The sequence below is a fragment of the Taeniopygia guttata genome, chromosome 18 (genome assembly GCF_048771995.1).
Source record: "Taeniopygia guttata chromosome 18, bTaeGut7.mat, whole genome shotgun sequence".
NCBI lineage: Eukaryota > Metazoa > Chordata > Aves > Passeriformes > Estrildidae > Taeniopygia > Taeniopygia guttata.
The window spans coordinates 5,700,713-5,720,251 of NC_133043.1; the positions used below are offsets into that span (position 1 = coordinate 5,700,713).

Below are 19,539 nucleotides of genomic sequence, written 5' to 3' on the forward strand. Positions count from 1 at the left end.
GTCCCAAATCCCTCTCTGGCTCTCCTGGAGCCCCTTCAGGCACTGGAAAGGGCTCTAAGGTGTCCCCAGAGCCCTCTCTTCTCCAAGAATTTTTTCTGTTTGTCTTCTCTCTCCATCACATGCACCACACCTGCAGTGCTGTACATGGCAGGAATTCCCCACATGATCTTGTGGTGCTACCAGAACATAATAAATCACCTTTCAGAGCTCACAGCAGCCTGCCCATGCTCATGGTGCAGCATGAGGGGGTCCTTGTGCTGGGAAGGGCCAGCAGATGTGCCTTGGATGTGGATGCACAAGCAGGGAATTGGTTCTTGAGGAGTTTACCTGAAGATCTGTGATTTTAGAACCACACAGTTTGTCAGTCTGATTTTGTCCTGGATGTTTTCAGCCCATTTGAGTACTGTCAGAGAGGCAGGCCTTGGGAGGATCTGGAGTCATAACCGAGTTCCTGATCACTATTCCTCTTCTATTTGCCACCACTTAAAACTTCTTTCTATGAAAACAAAAAATGAAGGAAAAATCACTCCTTTTCAAAACAGCTCACTGGGAGGGGGCTGAGGCCAGAGCTGAGCTTTTCCCCCGAGAACAGCCCCTTGTCCCTCCCCACCCAGCCCAGGCTGGAGGCCAGGAACTCTCCTGGATGAAGACAGCTGCCACATCCCATCTCTGGGCTCTTCACTGCTGTCTGAGGCTTGGAGCAGACATCAGCACTGAGATTTTGGAGGCTGGGAAGGAGATTCTATCCCAAAACTCCTGGGGGTGCAAAGAGCTGGCAAAGTTGAGTGTGGGGGTCACACTGTGACCAAAGGCTGGGCTTGCTCGAGTGGAGATTTTCTGGTTCACGCAGCTCTGCTGGCTGGCTCCAGGCCCTGCCCCACGGAGGGGCTGCACAAGGAGACGTTGTTGGTGAAAGGGGGATCCAGGCTTGTGGAGGCTTTCCTTGCTTGGTTTCCTGTTCACTGGGAGAGCCCAGTGGATCCAGGCAGCTCCTCTCTGGAGCCGAAGTGTGAGCAGGTCACTTCTCCAGGGCATGGCAGGAATGTGCACATCTGTGGGAATGGCCTGCGGGCTCCATGGCCCTCAGTGCCTCACAGGATGGGCCTTTGTGCATCCCTGAGGAGGAGGAATAAGGAGTTCAGGAGCTCCACGGCCCTCAGTGCCTCATGGGATGGGCCTTTCTGCATCCCTGAGGAGAAGGAGGAGGTTCAGGGAGCTCCATGGCCCTCAGCGCCTCACAGGATGGCCTTTGTGCATCCCTGAGGAGGAGGAGGAGGGGGTTCAGGGAGGGGAATCATCCAGCAGGGACACGGTCTGCAAGGCAAACCATGAGATAATAGCAGTGGTGCGTGCCCTGGCAGCCTGGGAGCTCTCAGAGGAGAAAAAACCTCTTGTTCTGGCCGTAGGGGCAAGTGGTCAGAGCTGCCTTGTGCCTTGCCAAGCCTGACACGGCTCTCGGGAGGACCAGACAGGATTCCTGCAGAGCCTGTGCACAGCAGGACTCGATCAGCATTTGCAACAAGCAAGTGTTCACAGGGTGTTTGCCCCCAGGAATTCAGAGCTACTCTTACTGCCTGAGCACTGTAAACACCAGCTGAAACACACCAAGTCCATGTTTAGTGAGATGGTTTTATCAGCCACATTCCTGCAAGCAGGAGCCCAGGAATACAAACACACCACAACAAACACGTGAAGAATTTGATAAGGCTGAACTGCATCTCTGAACATCTCTCTCCTGGCTTTTCTCTTTGTGTATTTACAGTTTTATGGTGGGTCAGAATTGCTCAAGAAGCACTGCAGATGCATTAAAGCCAAATGTATTTACTTCCAGTGGAGCAAACAGCAAAGCAGGGGCAGATGTGGTGGCTCAGGTACGAGGAAGTGCAAGCTGTGCCCATTCCCACCTCGGTGCATGCCAGAGTGGCACAGGGGAAAGGTGAGAAGGTGGAAGGTGAGATGCTGGGCAGGGACGAACAGTGCAGACCATCAGAGCTGCACCACCATAAGCCAAGCAGGACCCAGCCTCATGGAAGTGTCATTCCTGAAGACATTTCTACCTGTCAGAAGCCAAGTGCACCTCAAGGTGTTGTGTCCAATCCTGCTCAGCTGCAGGCAGGAGCCAGAGCTCTCAGCCCTGCACAGCTGCCTCAGGTCCAGCTGCTGGAGATGCTCCAGCTCCTGTTTTCCTTTCCTTTTGGGGTTGCCAAGGTGCATTTGTGGGACAGCAGTGGCACTGAGCAGAGGAAGCAATGTCTGTCCCTGGGTTAGATCCCACAGGAGGGCTCAGGAGATGTTGGTTTAGCTCCAGGGAGTGGCAGATCTTAGCTCGGGTATTTCTGGTACACACCTTGGCAGGAAGCTCACTCCTGGAAATTTAGGAAAAAACATGATCCAGGAACTTGCTTGACATGTGGAGACCAGAGGTGTGAAGGGGATTACTAAGACCTGAAAAGTGAATTTTTCAGTTTAGGACTTTTCCAGGCAAAATCTTCATTTTCTGGAAGATGAGCTGCTGAAGCCAAAATTGTTTCTCAGGGAGATAAAGTTTTCCCCCACTTCTAAAAATAATTCTTCATTTCAACGGTTCAGTTCATTTTTCCCTAAGAAAAAGTTAAAAACGTTAAAAAATAAAAATATTTTCGACTTATCCAATTATCTGCCCTAGCAGGACAGGCTCCAAACAGTCTGTGGTGTTTGTGGGCACTGCACTGGCTGCCTGGGGGACGGGGGAACAGGGTAAGGGGACAGGGGAACAGGGTAAGGGGACAGGGGAACAGGGTAAGGGGACATGGGAACAGGGTAAGGGGACATGGGAGCAGGGTAAGGGGACATGGGAGCAGGGTAAGGGGACATGGGGGGCATTTTGAGGGTGGGGCAGCCTGTCCATCTGTGCTGCTCCATTACCTGCTCAGGAGGGAGGGGTGGGAGGTAGGCAGCATCCAAGGGTGCCATTCCCTTGTGTCCTGTCCCTGTCCCTGCAGAGATCAGAGCTGCAGCCCCCAGGGAGGTCTGACCTCAGTGTCCTCTGCTCCAGCTGGAAAGCCCCAGTGCCCTCAGGCACTGCTCCTGTGGCCCCTCAAGGCCCTTCACCTCCTTCATGTCCCTCATTCAGATGCTCTCCTAAAGCTTTAGGTCGTTCTTGGATCGTGGCACCCAAAACTGCCCCAGCACTCGAGGTGAGGCCACCCCAGAGCAGAGTGGGACAATGTCCTCCCTCCCCTGGCTGGCCATGCTGGCCCTGCTGCCCGCCAGGACACGGATGTCCCTCCTGGCTCAGACCCAGCTGCCCACGGACCAGCACTCCCAGTCCCTTTCCAGCCTCTCCTTCCCCAGTCAGTCCCTACATCCAGCACTGCCCCACCCCAGGGCAGCCTGGCATTTGTTTTTGTCAAAATTCACCAATTTGGCAGAATCAACAAAGTCCTACCTGGGCCTTGGTGAGCAAGGGGGAAGCAAGTCACAGTATTCACAGAATTCACAGAGTTCACACAATTCACACAGTTCACAGAATTCAGAGAATTAACAGGTTGGAAGAGACCTTCAAGATCATCAAATCCAGCCCAGCCCTAACACCTCAACTCAACCCTGGCACCCAGTGCCACATCCAGTCTGTTTTACACACACCCAGGGAGGATGACTCCACCACCTCCCTGGGCAGCCATTCCAGAACTTTATCACCTTTCTGTAAAAACTTTTTCCTAATATCCAACCTAAATTTTCCTTGGTGCAGCTTGAGATGGTTCTCTCAAGTCTGAACCTCATCCATGCTACACTGCTTCCCAGGCAGAAATCAAGGGGGTTTCTCTTTCCAAACCAGGCTTGTCTTCCAGAGGATCTCCAGCGTCTTGAAAGGAAGTACCCATGGTGTTCCATGATAGTCCAGCTTGATGAATTTAAAATTTACAGGCAGGGAGAGATGGAACACGACCTGTGTGCAGCCTTGCAGTTGATGTGTTGGCAGCAGTGGTTGATGGGAGATGTGCTCTGAGGCTCAAAAGTGTGTCTAAGCTTTGTAAATACAATCAGTTCAGCCTAAACGAGGGAACAATGTGGAATGTTTTGAGGCCAGATTTCACTCCAGAAAAAAAAAAAAACCCATCGCTGAGCCAGTGGTGCTTGAGTGTGTTGTGAAGGCTGTGTCTGCGGGGTCACAGCGTGACCTCCTGGCTCAGACAGAAGGACCCCGGCACACTCACTGCAAATTAAAATGTTGCATATGCTCTGAGTGTAAAAAGAGATTGTGCACAGAGCCTGCAAGAAGCCTTCCTGAAAGACTTTCACCTCGGCTGGTGGTCTTGCAGCTTCGACACTGGATGTCTGGCTCACGCTCTGTATTTTTGAAAAACATTAATAATCATAATCCATATAAAACTGTCATATTGGTTCAACATGTACGTCACCAAAGCCCTGACTAATTTATCAAAGATTTAGTGTTCGGTTGAACAAAGTCTCATTTTTGTAAGCAGATGCAGTTTGCTGGATTGTCCTGTCATCACCCTCTGTTCCCACTGGAAAGATGCATCGTATCAGCAACTTCAAGAAGTTAAAAAAAAAAAAAAAGTTCATTTTAAAACATCAATGTAAACACTTATTGAATGTTCCACACTAGTCATGAATTAAATAAAGAGTTTAGGGGCTCATGCTGCTTGTGTCGAAGTGGGTGTGCAGCCCTGCAGCCAGCAGTGGGTGAAGGATCACAGTGGGGACGGGGCAGTGCACAGCAGTCACACCACTGGAGAGGAGACCTCGGGCTGCTCAAGGCAGCTCAAATGCTACAAGAGACGTGGCAGATGGAATTGTCAGTTCGAGGATGCAGCCTGGCCTGTCTGGGTGCCTGCAGGGCTGTTGGCACGGGCAGTGGCAGCATGCCAGGCTTTGGCAAGGATCCCTGGGCTTGGAGGATGAGGAAAAGCCACAGTGAGGAGGGTGATGAGGAGCACACAGCAGAAGGGAAGGGCTGTGGGCAAGGGCTGGGTCTGCACTGTGTTTATGAGCCCTGGCTACACACACAGCCCGTCCCAGTGGTGCACTGGGCACAGCTTTGTGTTCCCTGCAATGGGATAAAGTGACAAAAGCACCCCAGGACCTCCTTCCTGGGCAGTGCAGCCACCCCGTGGGCACCCCGTGTGAAAGGTGCCAGCAGTGACATTTGGTGTGAGGCAGGACAGACGGACACAGGGGCTGAACTGCAGCTGCTGGGACAGGGAAAGCTGGAGCAGGTGGGGCTGACAGCGAGGTGGATGAGAAAGCAGATGGCAAAATCCCTGCTGGTGCAGGGTGGGGAGAGGGGTGTGAGGGTCCTGGCTCACACAGTGGAGGAGATGGTATCATCTGCAATGCACTGCTCCTACTTCCTTATACAGTAAATTGGTAACTTTTTTGTATTAAATCAGATTTTATCACTGAATCAATCTTACACTTTTCTATTCTTGTTCTCTACAAATGACCTTTTTTAGCTCTCCTCAGCTCTTTCCTGATGGGACTCATTAGGGGCTGGTGCTGATTCTTAGAGGCATTCACTTTCACTCAGCATCTGGAGATTTTTCAGACAATGCTGTGTTGAAATGGTCCCTGCAGCTCTTCTCTGATGTGCTCAGTACCACAGCCCCTCCTGGGCCATCTGCCTGCATCCCACAAACATGTTTGCTGTAAGCTGAATCCTTTCCACCCATCTTTCTGGTGAGATGGGAGTGTCACCTGCCCAAAGATCTGCAGAAGCAGAACCAAAATTTGCAGAATTTTTAAGAGTTTTTGTGATGGATTTTGACCACAAACCCCACATAAACCTTGTCCTAGAACAAAGTGGTAAAAAAACCCCAACTCTTCTGTCCTTCAAAAACTCTCAACATTTTGTACCTAACGTGGTTGAATTCTTCATAAAGCCTTTAGCTCTGGTGAGTGCTAATCATAAGTTTGATGTCAGAGAATAGGTTTTACACATGTATTTTACTTTTCAGAGTGTTTGTACACTTCCTGGTGTAAAAGCTGACTGATGTTTGCTCTTTTCATTTGCTGGCTGTGTCACATAATTAGCAGCCTCCCCTGGGTTGTGTGGAATTATTCCTGTCATATATTCCAGTTTTCTCAGCAAACCAGAGTCATGTAAAGGAAGACAGTTCTCATTCATGGATCTCTAACAATTCAACAGCTCTCTTGTGGGGGTACCCTAGGGCTGTGTGTTTTGAAGACAAACTTTGCAAATATTCTGTGCCCATGGGTGGAAATTCCTCCAAAAAAGTAGCCAGGTGTCCAACAGACAAGGAGAATCAAGCGGGCAATAGGGAATCCTATGGTTTTCCTTTACAAATGGTCAGTAATTAGCTGTTTGTGGCCTGATCACTTGACAAATGCCAGGCTTTGTTCATTCTGCTTTGGCCATGTGTCCTTACCTGTTCCTCTTCTCTTCCAGAGCTCGTTTGGCGCCTGCTCCTCTCCCTGAGCACCCAAAGTGGAGCAGCCAGAACCCGGCCCGGCCCCTCCAGGCACGGTGATGAATGGTGTGATCAAACAGGATCGCTCCGACCACAAAACTGCACCGGCTGCCAATGAGGAGGAAAAGGCACCCAAGGAAAAATCTTCTGGTGACATGAGGGATGGCTCCAAGCTCCAGCCCCCGCCCTTCGCCGAGAGGAAGAACGGTGAGTTCCTCGCCTGGTGGTGGCAAGAATGAGCGTGGAGATGGGATCTGTGCTGGGTTAGCGTCTCTTACACCTGCTGGGGTTCTGGTTCACTGCTGGTTTTTACCTGTGCTACTTTCCAGGGTGTTTGCCACGGGACATTTTGCCATCAGATGGCACGAGTTTAGGATTTAATGGAAGTGGGGCATGAGTGCAGTATTTCTGGGACAGATTTCAATGCTGTTGTCACCTTTGAGGCGTGTTCTTTGTGATCCAAGTGTTTGGTGTGATTTTGGCTGAAATGTGGGATTACAAGCCCGTAGGAGAAGACTGGTGTTCTGATCACACTAATGGAATTTCTGGGGAATTAGGGTGATGTGAAGTTGATCAGTGGAGAAGAAATGGGAAGAGTATTTGGTTTTCAAAGGCTCCAATAGATTGCTCTGCTCTCACCAAGTACTGGGTGCTCCAGAAAACCCATTCTTCACCAAAATTGCTTCAGATTTGTGTAACAGAGAGTAGAACTTAGCCCAGGACTCTGCAGGAATCATTTGTGGGGTCATGGGTCCAGCAGCTATTCTTGCTGGCAGATCCTGCTCTGAGTTTCAGTGGAGATCTGTTGGTAGAAAGCTGATGGACAGAAAAACCCCACAACTGAGCCTGTGAAAAGCATGCTTAGCCTGAGGAGTTGTTTGCCATTTCTTTCAGGCAACTGTATAATATATGAAATGAAGAAAATTCCTTTTGTGCACTCTAAGGCTTTCAACATTAAGTCCTCAAAACATCATGCAGTGTGAAAGTGCAGCCCAAAGGCACTATTTTTGCTTTGTGTCTTTGATTGTTTGCATTATTGTGCGGGACCCAATTTTTCTCAATCGCTATAAATCAGAAATAATCCAAATGATGTCATCATGGCAATGTACTGGTGTCAGGCTGGAGTAAAACACAGAGAGGCAGAGTCATTCACACCAGAGGACTCCTCTTTCCTACAGCCCCAGATAACAAAGTGTACCTAAGATAATGCAGAAACAACTTGTAAAGACACAAACTGTTCCATGACGTAACAGAAAATCGTATTTTCTCTGTAGCTTTTACATCTTTATTTTATGTATCCATTTTCCACATGTTTTTTGTTATGGGAAGGAAAAGAAAGAAACATATCCGGGTGCCCACAGGCTCCCAGCACAACCTGTAGATGTGCAGGTGAGGGAAGGGAAAGAAAGAAACATCTTTTTTGTTATGGGAAAGAAAAGAAAGAAACATCTTTTTTGTTATGGGAAAGAAAAGAAAGAAACATCTTTTTTTTTATGGGGAGGAAAAGAAAGAACTATATCCAGGTGCCCACAGGCTCCCAGTACAACCTGCAGATGTGTAGGTAAGGGAAGGAAAAGAAACATCTTTTTTGTAATGGGAAGGAAAAGAAAGGAACATCTTTTTTGCTATGGAAAGGAAAAGAAAGGAACATCTTTTTTGTTATGGGAAAGAAAAGAAAGAAATATCTTTCTTTTTTTATGGGAAGGAAAAGAAAGAACTATATCCAGGTGCCCACAGGCTCCCAGCACAACCTGCAGATGTGCAGGTAAGGGAAGGAAAAGAAAGGAACTTCTCCAGGTGCCCACGGGCTCCCAGCACGACCTGCAGATGTGCAGGTAAGCCCTGCAGCAGTGCCAGCACCTGCCTGGCAGCTGGCTCTGTGTCACAGGGTTGGTGGCCCACCAGGACGTGGCCCCAGCCCTGCAGCCCCCCCAGACTGGGCTGTTTGCCCTGTCTAAGTGAGAAGAGCCCCCCGCAGTCTGGGCACCCCTCCAGCCCTTTGCTCTGGTGCGTTTCCCTCCTTTAGCACGTTCAGACTGCACAGGGGCTCGGCTCTTGCTGCCGTCCCCGTGTGGGAGCAGCCGGCTCCCTTCATCTCACATCATCTCGGGAGCTGGCAGGCCTGCCAAGTGTCACACACGTCATGTGGCACCTTTGGGCCTGCCTTTGATGTCACATTCCGCCGTGTGACAGCTCCCGTGGGGCCGGTGGAGCAGCCTGATGAGCTGGGGATGAAGAGGGAAGGGGACATCCCACAGCCCCCCAGGCTGCCCTCACAGAGCCCTAAAGCAGGTTTGTCCCTGCCAAGGACAGAGCCGTCCAGTCCCCCTCAGTGCCACTTGTGGGGTGTCACAAGGACCTTCTACCCATCCCTTGGTGGGAGGTCAGTAGCTGGGAGTTATTTGGGGAAAAAAAACAAGGCATCAGTGTCTCCTCATAGCCCACCCTGATGAGGGTCACCCCCACGGGTGTGTTCAGCACTCCCACCTTCATCCCACACACAGAGGGGACAGCAGGGACCCCCCCAGCCACCATGATGCCACTGGAGGACACAATGCCTGGGAATGAGTTGGTGAAATGGAAGAAGCTTCCATCTGCTGTTTTTAGGAATCTTCCAGGGCATGTAAGGAGAAGCAAGTGCAAGGTGTGTCACCCCTCTCTCCTCCTCCTGCCCTGTTGCATCCCATCTCTCAAGGGTTCAGGTGTGCACACCTCAGCCAGGCAGGAGCTTCCCTTTGGTGGCCAAGAAGGCCAATGGTGGCCAAGAAGGCCAATGGCTCCTGGCCTGGATCAGGAATGGTGTGGCCAGCAGGAGCAGGGAGCTCATTCTCCCCCTGTACTCGGCACTGCTGAGGGCACACCTCATTGCTGTGCCCAGCTCTGGCCCCTCAGTTTGGGAAGGACATTGAGATGCTCGAGCGCATCCAGAGGGGCTGGGAACAGAAACCCTGTGAAGAACATTTGAAGGAGCTGGGGTTGTTCAGCCTGGAGAAGAGGAGGCTCAGAGGTGACCTCATTGCTCTCCACAGCTCCTGAAGGGAGGCTGCAGACAGGTGGGGTCGGTCTCTCCCACCGGGCAGCACTGACAGAACCAGAGGACACAGCCTCAGCTACGGCAGGGAAGGTACAGGGTGGATATTAGGAAAAAAAATTCACTGAAAGAATAATAAAATACTGGAATTGTCTTCCTAGGGAAGTGGTGGAATCACCATCTCTGGATGTGTTTAAAAAAAGACTGGACTTGGCACTTGGTGCTATAGTCTAGTTAGGGTCTTAGGGCATAGGTTGGACTTGATGATCTCGGAGGTCTCTTCCAACCTCATTATTCTGTGATTCTGTGATTCTGTGATTCTGTGATTCTGTGATTCTGTGATTCTGTGATTCTGTGATTCTGTGATTCTGTGTGATTGTGTGATTTGTTCCCTGCTCCTTCCTCCATGGGCTGCTGCTCCGTGCTGGCTCAGTGGGCATCAGACAGACACCCATGTGTCAAGGGCACAGTTCCTCAGTGAGGACCAGCTCCTGCCCAAGCGTGAACTTTCAAACTGTCGTCTTTATTTGACTTAACTTTGATTTAATAAAAACAGTCTAGCTAGAATATTTTTAAATAGGAAAATAGTCTTTTTAACTCTAGTATTATTCAAAAATGGCAGAGGGGATTTCATTTAAATTTGTAAAAATAAATCACCTTTGAGCAAGCAGAAAGGCCATTTGGCAGGGCCTAACAAAATCCCAGGACTGCATGCATAAGTCCTGGAAAATGGGGATTGTTCCCTCTACAACAAGCAGGAATTCTGACCTCTGTCCACCCAGTGTACCCCCAGGCCCAGACCAGGATAATTTCATCAGCTGGTAGCAACTTTCATCCCATCCCAGCTCACCCCAACTAACCCCACTCCATCCCATCTCACCCCATCCCATGCCAGGTGCTGCACGCCTGATCTGCACCTGGGTAAGCTGTGTCATGGAGCAGCAGCAGAACATTTCTCTTGCCTTGCACCAGGACTGTCTTTACCTTGTCTTTACCATCATTCCCTGATGGTGATTTCCCTGCACAGTGGGAAGGCAGTCAGGGTGCAGGCTCTGTGTGTGGCTTTGGCCACCTGTCCCTCCCTGTGCCAGTCTGGCCAGATGGATTTCAGAACTAATTTTGTGATAACATTTGCAGTCACAAGGAAAGGGGCCAGAGGACACACAGGGGCTCTGTAAAGCAGCTCCTCCAGAAGTGTCTTGGTGGGTGTGCTCAAAGGGAAGGGTGAGGTGTCCTTTGCAAATCCCTGTCCTGGGACTCTGAGACTGAGATTGATTTCACTCATGGAACTGTGGAAGTGTGAGACATCCTGCCTGACCTGATGAGGTTTCTCTGCCTCAGAAACTGCTCAGTATGAACTCAGCCCACTCTGGAGGGCTCCACTTCTCTGCAGGGATCATCAGAGTTTAAATGCCCAGCTCTGACTCAGGAAACCTTTAAAGAAGAGATTGATTTCACCCATTTTCCTCCATCCATGTGCCTCCGAGTCTGGGTGTCAGCTCTGGCTGCAGGTGAAGGCTCTGCTTCCCCGGCAGGGGCTGCCTCTGCAGGTGGGAGACAGGAAGGTCTCCCTTGTGCCTGCACCACTCCAGTAGTGGGTTTGCAAACTGCTCATCATGTTTCCACACAAGTTTCCCATTGCTGATTTTGGAGAATGATGTAGTTAAACTCTTCAGTTTATTTGTGTAGTGTAACAGACCTTCTGACCACCAGCCCCTTTAGCCCACTGCAACAAAGGGGAGGATTTTCCAGTGCCCATCTGGTTTGTGTTTAATGTAATGTGCAGAAAGGTTGCACATTTTCAGGGCCTATGTTCATAAGTAGTAGATTGTACAACAGTTTATTACACAAATGGAGCTTTATATTGCTGGGCTTTGTTGAGCTGCCAGTTGGGATAAAAAAAAAGTAACGTGCTTCATAGACCCTATCAAGGAAAATTAGAAAGCATTAAATTCTGCTCAGACTATCCATCACTGGTGAGCTGGTAATCAAATCCAGAGAGGCTGGTGGGAGGTCAAGACTTTCTTGTTCTTGGTGTTTCTGAATCAATAACTCTATGAAAGACATGTAAGTGAAACCAAAAGAAGAGAGAGAGAGATGTGTGACCTAGAAGTCAACGCAAGATCACAGTGCAGAGGCCAGAAGAGACCACATACCTCCAGGTTTTGAGGAGAAAACCCCACAGTCTCAACTCAGTTCTTGTGGTGAGCATGTGTTTTAGTTTAATTCTATATTGGAATGGTTATTAAATTACTATCTAGTCTCAGGCAAAATCTAGCCCTTGTTCCACATAGCCAGGTAAGAGGTGTATCTACAGGAAGATTTTTCAAATTGGCTTTGGATCCAAATCAAATAAATATTGGAAACCCTGTATTGAACCCAGGTGATATCTAATCCACAGTGAAACATCAGCCTGCAGCCTCGGACTGCAGAGCCCAGCTTTAATGCCACTTAAATCAGAATGTAAGAACTGAAGGAATTCCAGGAATCCAATGATATAAACTGTATTTTTAGAGCCGTGAGTGACTTGTGAGTGTGAAACAGTGCAGTGACTAAAGATAGCCCAAGAAAGGTTTTCCATGATTTATCACAGGAACGCTCACAGTAAGTTAAAGTCACCGAATGTTGTGATAGCAGCACCTACATGCTGGCATGTTTTCAAGACAAGTCATTCATAACATATTTGTCACAGAGGAAAATTTCCATAACAGAGCTCTGAGTTGTGTCTCACTTGCACAAGCACCACACACATCACTTTCCTATTAAGACACCAAGAGGTCTGTTTGTTTCCAAGGATCTATTTCTTTTTTTTTCTTTTAGCCAGCTGGAGGGAAGAACCCCACTTGCCTGCATGCCTCAAAGCTCTCCCAAGCTTTCAGTCTGGCTGAGCAATCAAAGCAGTGGTGGAAGAGGACAAAGACTCTCCCTTGGGCTCAGTTGTGGTCCCACTCCATTCCCTGTTGGCCATCTGGAGTTTAGTTATCATTTAATAGGAATTCCTTGTTTGACCCATCATTCTTCCTCGGGGGTCTGTGCTCCTTTGTGCACCAAGGGGTTGGGTAGGACCTTTCTTTGCTGGGTAAAATGTCTACAGGGGTTATTTTAAGGATGAAGTCATGGCAAACATTTCCTGACACCTCATGATCAGCGTTGCTCTTGGCTCCTGGCCCTTGCTGGTTGCAGTTTGCAGGATAAAGGAACTGCCTTGTCAAGGGGGGGCTGCACTGCAGAACTGTTTTCTCCCAGTTTCTAACACACCCGGATGTTCAGACAGAGATGGCAGAGAACCTGCAGAGATCATGGACCAATCAGAGATTGGTCTTTGCCTCCTCCTGAGGAGCTTGACAGTCACCTGAAATCTCATTTTCATGGAATCACAGAATGCTTTGGCTTGGAAGAGACCTTAAAGCTCATCCAGTTCCACCCCTGCCATGGCAGGGACACCTCCCACTATCCCAGGGTGCTCTGTCCAACCCGACCTTGGACACTTCCAGGGATGGAGCAGCCCCAGCTGCTCTGGGCACCCTGTGCCAGGGCCTGCCCACCCTCACTGGGAGGAATTTTCTCGTGTGTCAAGTCCCAAGTTCAGCTTCCAGCACAGAAGCCCACTGGTTGTGTGGGGCCCTGCAGGGCTCCCCAGGCAGGGTCACATTCTCTGCTGGATGGGGACATCACCTGCAGGGTGAGGAGGGTGGCTGGGACACTGAGTCAGGTCCTCTCTCCCCACCCTTGACTAGTTCTGCTCACTCCCCTGGTCTCCCTGCCCAGCTGCCAGGTCTCTACTCAAACCCAGGGCTGTGCCCATCTCTGTGTAATCACCTCCCATGGAGGGACATGTGTGAGTCACTCTCAGGTATGTTTGAGATGCTTCCAAAACTAATTTCCATCTCATTATGAGTTTAAGCTGCTATTTAGTGTCTTCCTTCAGAAATCAAATGCAGACAGGGATAATTGTTTGTCATGATCCTTCATGTTCCATCTCCACGTTCTTTCAAGCAGGTCCTGCAACACTTCCACGAGTGACCCCATCCTGCTGCCTCCTGCAGCCTGGGCAGGGCAGAATGAGCAGCACAGAGGTACCATTGTCTGCTGTGAGTTTGTTCTTGAGCTGGGGCTGAGCCCCACTACTCCAGAGCATTGCTCAGCAGCCAGCAGGACTGAACCCCCAGGCTGGTTCTCCTCACCTCACTGCCCATCCAGCCTTAGCACTCCATAGCCAGGCTCTGCCTGTTGTCCTCCCCTTGTAACCATGGCTGTGGTTAAATAGAGAGTATCACTGATTATACAATTTCCTCTCCCTGCTGCGCTGGGGCAAGAGTGCTCATAGCTCTGTGCACAGTTTGAGTTTTATTGAGTTTTTATTTTGAGTTTTATTTCATCTTGTTTATATTTGTGGTTATTTCTGTGTTGCCTCAATGATTCTTGCAGCCCTTGCTCAGAGCACCTGCAGTCAGGTTGTGCTCAGCATCCCCCTCTCTTTTGCAGCTGATTTTGAGAGGTAGCTAGTGAAGGGTAAGGTTCAGTCCAGGACACAGTCCTTAATTCATGATTGAGCCTGATGAATGGCATGTGAACGATATCTGGACACGTGAAACTTGGGGCTGAAACTGTGATCTGTGGTATGAAACCTGATAGCCCTGAAATGATAAAAAGAAAACATCCTCTTGCAAGAATAACACCATGTTATCTCCATGAGCATTTAACCTGCAGGGCTTGGGAGCACGTTAGGCTCGTTGGCACCAAAAAATCAGGAGGATTCTGGAAAGAAGTTATTTCTGGAGGCTCATGGGATTATCCACCACATCACAGTGAGGAAGCATGCATGTATCCAAGCAGAGATTCCAACAGGGAAAGACACCTATTACAGGAACTCCCTAGGTAAGATAGCCTCATTGAAAAATGGACTAAGAAATGAAGCTTTAATAGTTATTCAGGGTAATTTGTCTCTTAGGCCAGCTTATCTGGGGACTTCAAGTCTTTCAGGAGGGGTGCACTTGTTCCTTCAAAAGATTCTTTCTTATATAAAAGAAAATGACACCTTTATGTAGGTGTAATTAGAGAAAATGACACCTTTATTACACTAGGAAAGTTTCCCTGGCCTGTGGCTCATGCTCAGCTGCCTCAGTGCTCTCAGGTGCTGAGCAGCGAGCCCAGAGGGGTCACAGATGACACAAAGTACTGGAGGTTTCCTTGCAGCCCAAAGGCAAGGCAGCCTTCTCCACACCAGCAGGTTACCCCCAGTGCCTCCCTGCTGACACTGATAGCCCTGAAACCTCTGCTCTGGTAGCGTTAGGAAGAGGGGAAGAGGTGATGATTTGACACAGCATTTAGCTGGGTATCTCCAAGCTGTAAAGATTGGGAACACTGAAGAGATGATCATAAATGGAGCCTTCTGTTCTTGAACAGAACGAATCTACGAACAGACTGGAACACAAGATGTTTCCAGTTAGTGCACCATCTGTGTTAGATCTGCCCATTCACAAAGAGGAAACATATTTTCACTCTGAATGACTTTTTAAATTAGGAGGCGAGGAGGAAAGCGAGGACATAAGATGTGTGTGCGTGTCTGTGAGCGCAGCCCCGAGCTGCCCCTGCCCTGCACCCCTGGCAGAGCCACCATGTGGCACCACACGAATCCTCAAGACATTCTCCAAGCTCTTCTTTTCAATAACTTCATGGAAATTGTCGTCGGTGCCCAGGGAGTGCCTCTGCTGTGGCAAGGGGAGTGGACTCGGGCCAGGGGCTCCCCACGTGGGCCAGGGTCAGGTTTGGTGTCACACCCTGACACAAAATAACTTACAGAGGTAGGTTCGATGTAAAACTAAAGAAAAAGAACTCAAAAAAGTAAACTTTATTTTCTGATTCTACTATATATACAATAGTAAAAATGACAGTGGATTGGAGGGTGAAACTGCCACCTCTCCAACTACACTGGTCAAACCCACTGTCTATTAATTCTCTCCAGAGCTACTGCTGCAGCCCTGTGTCTGCACACCCCTTATTTTCCCTGCATTTCATCTCCTAGGAGATACAGGAAACCTCTGCTGCCTCGTCCTCATTCCCCCATTAAGTCCCACTGCCCAGGGACAGGCAGTGCTGGAGGCTGAGAAGTGGGGACACAAGAGATCCATGTGCTTACAGCTTCCCTGGCTTTTTCCAGACCCTCAGGGCTGAGCTTTCCCTCCTATACAGCTGGGGCTTGTGCCCCACAAACCCTTCTGCCCCAGCTGGGAGCTCCAGAGAGGGGCTCAGTTCACTGTGCCACTCACCCATCATGCCAGCTGGAGAGCTCCTGGCCTTTCCACACTTGGGAGGATGTTAATGGAAAACAGGAGAATAACTGAGACCAAAACTGCTGCCCTGAATGTGTCCTAAGCTCCAGCAGACAGGGCAGGACACAGGAGCTGGCCATGAGGCTCTGTGGACATGGCTCAGGTCAGCTCAGCTGCCTACAGTCCCTGCTGTGTGTTGGGTAGGGATAAGGGCTGGGCATCACCTTGGGAGTGCCACCCTGGTGAGCTCTGCACGCCAAGGAAAGGAGGGAAACACGAGCTCTTTCCAGCAGGGAAGGAGATCAGAAGACAGCAGAGATGCTGAGAAAATGGGAAATTTTGCCATCCCTGGGATGCTTCCATTGAAGCCACAGAGGGGATGGAACAGAATCTGCCCACATGTGGTTTGTCCAAGCCTGGGCTGCATCCCACAGGTTGTGCAGCCTCTGCACTCAGAGGGGATGACCAGCAGTGGTGCTGTGCACCCAAAAATCCCCCGAGGGAGGCTCTCTTCCTTAGCACTGCACCAGGGCATGAAGCTGGCTTTAAATGTCAACCTGCCTTAAAAGCCCCAGGCATTCCCTGACATGTGTGGTGCGAACCTGTTCACTCGGTAGAGATCTGCTCCACTGAAAACGAGCCTGAAAGTTGATAAGAGCCCCTGGTTAGGCCTGAAATAGCCCTTTGCAATGTAGGGCTGGCTGGAGGAGGTATCAGATGAAGAGCAACAGTCACAGCACAGCAGAAAGGAGGCTGAGGTCATGCCTGCACTTGGGTCCAGCCACAGGTGCACTGGCTGCTCTGAGGTGTCCTGGGCTCGTGCTGTGCGTCACCCACAGCTCCCACCGAGCTCTGGTGCTCCCTCTGGCCCAGATGGAACACCAGGGGAAAATATAGAAAGAGCAGAGAGACGCTGGAGGGACAGCTGCACTGGAAAGGTGCAGCAGTGCTGCCTGCAGAGGAGGGAAGCAGGATTCCCACCTCAAGCAGCTGCAGAGAAAGGCCAGAGGGTTTGGTTCAGTTACCTGGCTGAAGTGCAGTGTTCCTGGCATGAACGTGATTCATTCCAAGGCCCTCAAGGAGGGAGGAGGGGCTGTATTTTATTTTCAACCTCGGCTGGTAGCGTGCGTGGGAAACACTGCTGGCACTGGGATTTCGTTCTGTTGGGGTTTTGCTCTGTGCTGCAGATAAGGCTCCTCTTTCCTTGGTCACTTTGTAGGAATGGAAAACACGCCCGGGCCTTCAAGCACACTTTGAAGTCAATCAAAACTGTCTTAAAGTATATTTCTCTGCTATAGAACATAAAAATATTATCCTTCTGGCATGCCTCCATGAGAATATTAAAAATAGCTTACTGAGTTACTCTGTGAAAATCGCTAATATAACAAGACTTTTGTGTCTTATTTCATTAATGAAGGAACTCTAATGCTGGGCCTGAATGTGATACTGCTGTAAATCAATAAAGAACATTTTTGGAAAAACACAATCCTATTATTCCGAGATATTTTTGTAGGGTAAAGTTAGAAAGAAACATTTCTTGCCATGACTTTTGTCCAACTCAATAAGCTGTTTGCGTCTGAAAACTTTAGTGCTAGCTAAATAAAAGCCTGTTCTGTGCATGGGATGGCATTTGCCTTCCTGCTTTGTTTTACTGCTGTTTGTCCAGAACTGGAGGAGAATCTGGCAGAGAAAGGCTTGGAGCTAAATCTTTAACTGACCCGCCACGGCTGGCTTAGGGAAGAGTCAGAGCAGGACAGGGCTCCTGGCTTTTCCTCAACAGCACCCAGGAGGCTGCAGCTCGGGATTCTGCCCCGTTTCCAGCTGCAATTGTTCATTACCAACCCCCTGGGTTTGTGGCCATCCCGGCTGGAAGAACCCAGGGATGCTCCTGGCTGGGTCAGGCCTGAGGCTCCTCCAGCTCCTCCCCTGATCTCCAGCACCAGCAGCCAAAAGAACGTGGGAAAGCAGGGGAATCCTACAGTAGCAATTCTCCCACCCAGCCGCTGGTCTTCCCTTCAACAAGAGAAAGGTTTTAGATTTAATGGCCTCAGCGGGTATTTCTTGCATGGATTTGTCTAATTGCCTTCTGAACTCGTGCTAAAGAGGTGATTTGCTGCTTCCTCAGCGGCCTCCCGAGGGGTGTAAATCACAGCTCTGCTTCAAGAACCAGAGGAGCAGGCAGCATTCCTCCCTCCCACAGCATCACCGCTGCCTTTGGCCGGCAGAGACCCCCTAATTTTCTGTTGTTCACAAAGGCTGCAGCCATGGGCACTGATTTGGGGCTGGAAATGGGGTTCTCGGTGTGCCTGAGTTCCTGAGGTGCCTCTGGGTTGCCTCTGCCAGGGTTTCACAGTCACTTGCCTTAAGCATCCAGCCAGGGTGAGGAATGGCTGATGCAGCAGGAGCACAGATGAGCTGAGGGACAAGGCTCCTCTTGGCCAAGGAGCAGAGTTCAGCTGCTGAGACTGAGCATGGCTCTAGGAGCAAGTGACACAAACCACCAGAGTGTGACATGAGCCTGGAACTATGCATTACACACCCCTCCAAATCCACACAGCCCCGTGGCGTGCTGAGTACCTCTGGGGAAAACCAAGATCACCTTTCCCTCCCTTAATCCTGACAGAAATTTGTCCACCCTCTTCTTAAAAACCTTCTTTGGTTGGAGAAGATTCCAACTCTTGCCCAAGCCATTTTCACTCCAACTCCTCCCTGAAGTGCACAACCATAACTCCTTCTCAAATGGGTAGAGAGAACAAAACACTCTTTCTTGTTTCTTTCCATGGTAGTCTTCCTTATATTTAAAACCTGCTCAGGGTTCCCCTGAGACAATTTTTCATTAGACTGTTCCTCAGTCTTTATGCCTGCTTTTGAGTTTCTGATTTTCTAGACTTCTGGTGTTACTTTCTGTGCTCTGGGCTCTCTGCTGGTGCCTCTGACCTTCCTCAGCATGGCCAGGAGCAGTCAGCGATGCTGCACTGAGCAGGCAGGTGAAGGGATGGGGTTTGCAGCCAGCCCTGCACAGCCCCTGCCCCAGCGATGGTCCTGAGCTGGCTCCTGCTCCTGCTCTGTGGCAGGGAGCAGCTGCAGAACGTTCTGCTCTGTACTCTGTGCAGTGCCTGCCTAATTCTCACTGGGTTTGTTTCTGTAACTGTCCTCACATCATCACTTCTTTTTAAAACTATTATCTCGCTCTGACGCTGCTCTGCTGCATGCGTGTGCCCTCTTCCAACTTCCCCTAGAAATAAAGTGATTTTCTACTCCACTCTGTAGAGGAAACACAGAAGACAAAGGGACACAGTGACCCACTGGGAGCTTCTCTCCGAGTGTGCTTTGCTAAGTGCTTCACACCACCTTGGGCAATACACACCAGGCTTGCCCAAAAATCGTTAGACAATGTCATGTCAGGAGGTGTCAACAGCCTCGTTAAACACAAGATAGATGACATGTACAGCTTATTCCCTATCCACAAGTGTCACAGAAGGATTAGATTTGACACATGCATAATGGCTGGGTTTTATTTCTTTTCCCTGATTTGTTTCAGTATTTGTTTGTTGGCTCCATTTGTTGTCCCAGTACTTTTCTGGAAATGGAAGTTAAAGTAGATGCTCCATAATTTCCCTTTTTCAAAACCAGATATTCTGTTTACCATTTTTGAAATCCATAAGGAGTGTTGCATCTCCACGCTTGCCTTGTGTCTCTAAAAATCTGTTTAAGCTGCCAGTACCTCCTAGTATTCTACAGCAGATGCATTTCTGCCAGTTATTGCATAGAAGGCAGAATTCTGTTCATTTGTACCTTGGCTGAT

At 49.5% G+C, this 19,539-nt stretch overlaps 1 protein-coding gene across 1 annotated transcript in view; it reads left to right on the plus strand.

The window, feature by feature from the left end:
- Positions 1 to 6,411: 6,411 nt before the first annotated feature.
- Positions 6,412 to 19,539, plus strand: part of MYOCD (myocardin) — a 90,258-nt gene continuing 77,130 nt past the window's right edge. The window contains exon 1 of the mRNA XM_072937066.1: positions 6,412 to 6,638. Within this exon, the coding sequence (XP_072793167.1) occupies positions 6,491 to 6,638 (148 nt within the window). The 5' untranslated portion in view covers positions 6,412 to 6,490. The remainder of the gene's footprint in view (positions 6,639 to 19,539) is intronic.